The 7351-nt window shown below is 47.0% G+C and overlaps 1 protein-coding gene across 5 annotated transcripts in view; it reads right to left on the bottom strand.

Annotated features, from left to right (window-relative positions):
- Positions 1 to 601: 601 nt before the first annotated feature.
- The window catches only part of Cby2 (chibby family member 2), a 10261-nt gene continuing 3511 nt past the window's right edge, over positions 602 to 7351 (bottom strand). For all 5 annotated transcript variants that reach the window (XM_031362466.1, XM_031362465.1, XM_031362468.1 and 2 more), the window contains one exon: positions 602 to 1964. In XM_031362466.1, coding sequence (XP_031218326.1) covers positions 771 to 1964 — 1194 coding nt within the window. In that variant the 3' untranslated portion in view covers positions 602 to 770. The remainder of the gene's footprint in view (positions 1965 to 7351) is intronic.

A 7351-nucleotide genomic window follows, 5' to 3' on the forward strand; every position in this document is an offset into this window, starting at 1 on the left:
GTGCCCATCACACAGGGTTCTAAGGATCCTAAATAGCACAATCAACATGCAAAGATCACCAGGAGAGGAGTGGGTTACAGTTCTCGGCTCATTGTCTAAGAACTGTAGCCAGAGGATCCTGACTAAGGACTTTGCATGCTAAATCCATGTGGACTCATCAATTTCTATAAATTCTGGCAGGGGATATTAATGAGTATGGCAGAGGTCTACAGGAACTCTGGCTCAATTTCACTCTAAAAAGTCTGTCCTGCTGTGTCCAGTGGCCCATCTCCTAACCCCTTGCATTGTGTAAAGCCATCTTTCTTTCTTTCCCTCTCTTCTTTCTTTCTTTCTTTCTTACTGTGTAGCCTATGTTGGCATCAGCCCTAGGTAAGCCTTAAGTTCACAATCCTCCTGCCTCAGCCTCCTGAGTCCTAAAAGAATACAGAAATGTACCATCATAGCCAGCTAAGGCTGTAGAAGAGGAGTGAAGGAAGGAAGGGGGACTGGATAATGAGATAGTTGATAAAGACAAGAGAGGAGAGGCAGAGGAACAGAAGGGAAAGTGGTGAGACGTTGAAAGAGAAAGAAGTAAAGGGGAGAAGAAGCCATAACTCCACACTGGTGTTGGCTGGCCTCAGCCTCCTCTGCCTTTATTGTATCTCGGGTGAAGGATGGCCCTTTCTTCGCTGTTCCACGGGCACGCACTGCTGGGCCAACATAAGGAAGACAGAGGAAGGTTGAGGATTCTCTCTGACCTGGTCTTGAGGTCTATGTCTGCCGCCAAGGCCTCAGACCCTGCTGGGCTTTTTGGGTTCTTTGTTGTTCTTGGCTGGCATGAAGGCATACAGCTCCTCAATAAGCATCTCCATCCGAGCTGTGACCTCAGTCACCGTGTCAATGACCAGCCGCTGCTGCAGCTTCAACTTGTTGTTCTCCCACAGGGCCTTGTTCTCCTCCTGGAAGGCGTGATGATCCTCACGCAGGACGTGCAGAGCCCTGTTCTCCTCTTGCAGCAGCCGGTTCTCCTCCCGCAGGGCCTGCAGCGCCTGGTTCATCTGTCTTAGCAGCTGCAGGGGCTGAGCGCTCTCAGCTAGGTTAGAGCTTACTTTGCCCTCCTCTTGCCCAGGGGTCCCAGACAAGTTGTTAACCATCTCCCTCAGGGCACGCAGTGTCTTCGTATCCTCCTGTGTTGTGGGGGTCCCTTTGGGCTCCTCAAAGGGGGAGGCGTGGCTTGGGCTCTGATCTGGCAGAAGCCCTGAGTTATTGGACTCCTCCTTGGGCGTGGAGATGGGTTTGCCCTCCTCAGTGGAAACTGCACTCTCTTCCGCCTGGGCCCAGTAGGACTGCCTCTGCTCCAGCAACTGCTGCAGGGCCCGGTTCTCCTCTCGAATGAGCTGTAGGGTGCTCTCCTTGCTACGTTGGGCAGGCAAAATAGCGTTGTCTTTCTTCACCACTTCCTGGGAGACTGTGTCCTTGTGCAGCAATGGCGAGGAGGAGGTCTGACTCTCCTGGTGGCCCAGAGTGGTGACCTTGTGCTCCTCCCAAAAGACCTGTAGGATCTTGTTCTCCTTGCGGAGGGCCTTATTCTCATCCCTTAGGGCTCTGTTCTCATCCCGAAGAGACTTGTTCTCTTCCTGCAGCAGGTACTCCTTGGCCAGCTTCTTGTGGTGCAGCTTATGGTGGAAGGAGGTGGAGGGAGAGAAGTAAGGTGACTGCAGGCGACAGTTCTCGTTCACCCAGCGCCCATCTTGGAAGACAAACATCTCATCGCTGAGCTGCACCCGGGGTGGGTTGTAGTCTAGTTCCAGGTCAGCCTGGGAGGTGGGGCGCTCCATGGGGTCAAAGGGCATAGAAGAGAAGCGGTTGAGTGGGTAGGAGTGCTGGCTGGCTACCCTGCGGCTCATCCTAGGCAAGGCTGCCTGCCTGGAGCAGCGAGGAGTACTATACAGGTTGTGGAGCCTCAGGAAGGGCTCGGTGCCCCTCTGTGGGAGAAAAAACAAGGAAGCTGTAAACGGAGGAACTGTTACCAAAAAGGACTGCTAGTGGACTAAGAGGCCCAGAGACGCCCTCACGTGACCTCCAGGGATCTTAAGGACGTATAACCAGTGTCTGTAAGTCTGGGTAGCATTCTTCTGGATTAATTATTCTTCTAAATAATGAATTTTCTAAGAGGGGAAAACTGGGCCAGGTTCCTATAAGACTCTGGTGGTAAAATTTCTGTGATCAAATAGAACACTGTGCTTCTGTTTAAAGACACCCTCACGGATACGCAGATTGACAATGCATGCATCCTATACGGTGAGCAGAGCTTATCTAAGAAGCTTGCTCTGTGGGGCACAGCATAGACCCACGGTAATTGTTGGTATTCTGTGTAAACTCCACCCCCACAGATACCTGGCAGCAGCCTGGTATGCTCCTCCCCATGGTTACCTGACAACGACCAGGTAGGCCTGGCCCTATAAAAGGGGCTGCTTGCCCCCTCCTCTCTCTCTTACTCCTGCTTCTCTCCCTAGCCTCTTGTCCCTTTGTTCCCCCTCTCTCCCCATTCCCTTCCCCCTTCTCTCCCCACACATGGCCATCCCCTACCTTCTCTTCTCTCTCCTTCTGTCTGCCTTTCTCGGCCTCTGCTACCCTCTTAACTCCCCTCCCATGCTCTAAATAAACTCTATTCTATCCTATACTGGTGTGTGTCTGGTCCCTCAGGGGGAGGGGATGCCTCGGCATGGGCCCGCTGAGGCACCCTCTTCCCCTATACCTCACCAGAACATATTCTTAAAGCTCTTTCTCTTTTTATGATCACAACAGTAATTAGAAAGAGTCTTTAGCCATGTGTTAAGATGTCGCTTTTAAGCAGTGAAACCATAAGAAGTTCAAAAGTTTCAAAACCATGCTGGTATATAAATTGAAAACAAGACACTTTTCCAGGATAAGCGTTCAAACAAGGGGCACCTGACCCCCAGTTCTTGGCTGCACACCCACATACAAACTTCTCTGTAGATCCAAGAAAGACCACAGATATTCTATGAGCACTGATGCTGGTATAGTCAAAGGTCTATACATTCACAACTATAGAATCTATAAATAATTATGCACTGTGCAGGCCTAGAACCCCAGCTATTCAGAGGCAGTGCAGGTAGGAACATAACCAGAACCTCAAGGCCATACTGGATGCTCTACATAGCAAGTTCCAACCAGGACTACATAAAACAAGACCCCGACTCAAAAAAACGAAAAGCCACAGATAATAAGATCCGATCATCCGGTAGAAACGAAAGGTACTTATTTTAGAATCAACCTTTTTTTTTTTTTTTCTTAACCTCTGGTCTTGCTACTTATCAGTTATACGAATCTGGGCAAGTTGTGTAAATTCCAGTTTCTACAATTTTAACTTGGGATAACTGCACCGCCTTGAAGAAAGTGTCAGATTCCTCAGAGCTGGTGCTACAGGCATTTGCAAGATGTCCATCTGCGTATGTGGCTGCATTTTACCTGTATAATTCACTTAATCCTCACAACACTGGCAAATGAAATATTTCAGCTTGGACACCCCTAATCAGAAAAAATTTTCAGTTCCAAAGTGCTCCAAAATCTGAAGTTTTCTGAGCATCCATGTAGTGCCAAGAGTGAGAAATCCCACACTTGCCTTCATGCAAAGACACAGGTAGATAAAGTAGTGTGTAAAATTATTATGAGCTGTATATGACATTACAGATAAATAGGTAGATAGGTAGATAGATTATATAGATGAGTAGATGATAGATAGATAGATAGATAGATAGATAGATAGATAGATAGACAGACATGGAGTTAAAATTTATGCATGGGTTCTATTCCCTGAGAAGCCTACCTTTCCTCTTTCCAAAAAAAAAAAAGAAGAAGAAAAGAAAAGAAAACCCCACCTTTTAAAGGGTGCCTGCCACACACAGCATACTAAGCGTCCACGATGGGCACATTTAAACATCAACTTGACACAACCTAAATTCCCTGGGATCTCAATGAGGAGTTATCTGGATCGAGTTGTCCTATGGCACACCTGTGAGGGGATTTTCTTAATGGGATTGATTGGTGTAGGAAGACCCAGTCCACTGTGGGTAGAACTATACCCTGGTTTGGGTCTTATACTAAGAGTAAAGAAAGCAAACGAAATATTAGAAGTATGTGTGCAATTAGTCTCCCTTTGCCCTTGACTCCGGATGTGACTACGTGTCTCACATTCATGCCTTGTCCTCTTAGTGTTAAGCTGTGACCTATAATTGTAAATCAGATAAACCCTTTCCCCCCTAAGCTGTTTGTATTGGGCATTTTATCACAGTAACAGAAATAAAACCAGGACAGCAGTCATGTCATCACCTTGAACCCAAAGCAGAGGTCCCAAGCCCCAAGAGCTCTGATCTCAAAACTCCCATGACTGAGTCCTACTGACAAGTTCTTGTTTCTCCATCACCTTTAAACAGAGCCTAAACGTGGCTGCTGTGCCTGCTTCCTGGCTTCATAAGAGGACAAGAAGTAGACAAGCCATCACAAAGGCCAGAGAGTCCTGTGGGTGCTATTTAACAATTCCTGTTCTAAACCACCAAGAAATATTGACTGTATTGCTTTACAAAACGCTCTGCCAAAATGTGAGCAACAACACCGAGCAAGTACACAGAGATTCAAGGCCCTGGGCTCCCTTACCCTCCTGTCTTTCACATTAGGGGAGTTAAGCCTGGTAAGTGATAGTCCCAGATTTTCTCCATTGCCTGAACTAATCTGATGACCTGGGTCCTGACAAGAGGTCTGTCTGTGCTTGGCACCTTGTGGAGGGGGTCTACTGAGCCTAGGCGTTTCAACCAATGAAGGGAAGTCTTCTTGGTCTTTGGGACATGGTCTCACAGTGATAGAGACCAACAGGTGAAAAAGAACAAAGTTAGCTCCTTCATGGCAGAATGGGGAGCCATGATGTAGGAGAGGAGGATCATGTGGCTCTGAGGTACAACACATCTCCCCATTCAGTGTTTGAGAGGTGACCGAGAGACTGTCTTCAGGAGCAGGAAACAAATAGTGTGCTCATAGCTTTGACCTAACAATGTGTTGGTGCTGAGGATCCAGGAAGAGCCCTGAGTACTAACAAGGCCCTTGTAGATGCCTGAAACCCTGCCTATGGATTGGAATCCTTCCCGAGCCCCTCCTGAGATTTCCTTTTTAATGAGGATGCTTTAAATCACCAATAAGTGTGTGGCATACTGTTCCCAGGGATTTTGAGAATCAGCAGAGCAGCTGACTGGAGAAAAAAAAAAAAGATGGAATAGAAGGCAATGGGAAAAGACACCACTAGACTCTCACTGCTGCTCTATGATTTCTAAAGACTGGAACTCTTGGGGTGAAATCTACCCAGATGGAGCTTCCAGAAGGTGGTGGCCTTCTACCTAAAGAGTTTAGGAATGGGCCTGGACAATGAGCAGCCAAACTTAGCTGATACTGCTGTGGTTTGAATGTGTCCTCTACATTTCATATGATGGAAACTTATCCCTAAAGTCACATGCTAATGGCGTTTGAGAAGTGAGACCTTTACAAGGCAGATTGGGTCATGAGGGAATGGCCGAACACATTCATGGCTCAAGGGGCTGCTGCAGGAGCATGTTATAAAGTGAGCTCGCTGTGCTTTGCTTGCTGTATCTCACCAGAGATGCCCTCCACCATGTCCCAACAAAAGGAGGCTCCTACCTGAAGATGACAAGGTGCTACTAGAGTACCATGCTCTTGAATGCCCAGCCTCTATGCTTCATGAACTGCCCCAGTCTTGGGCACTTTGTTATAGTAACAGAAAACTGAGGAAACAGCACTGAACCTCTCTCCCCTACTTGTAAGACATAGCTACTACCACCCAGAAAAGATGTCCACATGCTCCCAGAAAGTCCAAGCTGGCTGACCAAGCTTTAAAAGCACCTGCTTTGCCAACACTATTGAAGGTTAACTGGTAGGGAGTGCTCAGCCAACTGAAGTACTTTTAATGCACGTGAAACTGAAGGGCACCAGGGTCCTAGAAGGAGAAACCACAGTGCTAACTTCACAGCTGAGTTCCGTTGTCAATTTAAAGCAAGCAAGCAAGAAAGAAAGAACCTCTCTAGTGGTATGCTTAAGTACAGTGTTTGTTTTAATAAATGCTGACAGATGAAACGATAATTCACAAGGTAAATGTGATTGGCTTTGATAGAATTTTAATGCTAGTAGCAAAGAGAATAAGGGTGTCAGATGAAGTCAACTCATTGTTTGATAGAATCTCCTAAAATCTTGCTTTTACACTATTCCAGTTGGCATTGACAAAAGGGAAGGAGGAAAAAGGTAAGGGAAAATAGAGTCGGCAGTGGGAAGTACTATCAGAGGTCATTCTGATCAAGATGCAGATCTTTCATTGATGATCTAGCAGTAACGATGTCTTAACGAAACTCAGAGTGCTCACTGGGGATGACCGCCTGGGAGAGCCAGTCTCTATATAGGAAGAGTCCGGAGATCAGTTGCTCAGACAGGAAATAACACTACAGTTTGCAAGTCAATGTGCTAAAGGAAATAGATGTGAGAACACTCGTGTTTAGTGTGAGGAGGAAAAAAAAATGGGAAATCAATAAGACCCGAGAAAACCTAAGGGTGACAACTAGTGAATCATAGCATTTATAGTGTAATTGAGAACTCCAGCCACCCACCAAGGCTGAATGAGCTCAACTCAGAATGAAGCCAATAGGGCACAAAGATTGGGGGTTAGCAATCCAAGGGAGGGGAGGTGAGAGGAGGGGAGGGACTATCTTCTAAAAGCAAGAACAATTAGAGCTCAGATATCACCTGGCCCCAGTAAACAGAGTGATAGGCTGTTTGACCTGGGTTAAATCGAAGTTCTGTCCTTGCTACCAAACTTCCCAATTCCCACAGCTGTGAAATCTCTGCCTTGCACTTGTGTGGCCCTGTGGCCAACCCACAATGCCAGCAGCACTCCATCAATATCCTTCCTCACCTTGTTGCCCATAGGAATCTCCCCCCTCCCCACCCCCCCGCCTATCTGGTTTTGGGGAGGTAACAGTGCTAAGAGATCTTCCTCACAGGCCTAGGAGGTAGGTCAGTTTACATCATCTACTTATCCATGACTATTTCCCAGCCCAAGACTAGTCAAGGGTATCCTGGCAGGTTGCCTGGCTTGTACCCCCACCCCCCGTGGAAGGTGGGCCTGTAACCATCCTGGTAGTCATGAATATATTCCAAAAATGATACTTATGTCCTTTCCTCTATCAGATTATTGAAACAATAGACCCCAAGAAATTTGTCCAGTAGTCTTATGTTTGGAGAAGATAAAGGCTGAAGGCTGATGCCATCAAGAGAGAGAGAGAGAGAGAGAGAGAGA

Source organism: Mastomys coucha, unplaced genomic scaffold, assembly GCF_008632895.1.
Source record: "Mastomys coucha isolate ucsf_1 unplaced genomic scaffold, UCSF_Mcou_1 pScaffold9, whole genome shotgun sequence".
Lineage (NCBI taxonomy): Eukaryota > Metazoa > Chordata > Mammalia > Rodentia > Muridae > Mastomys > Mastomys coucha.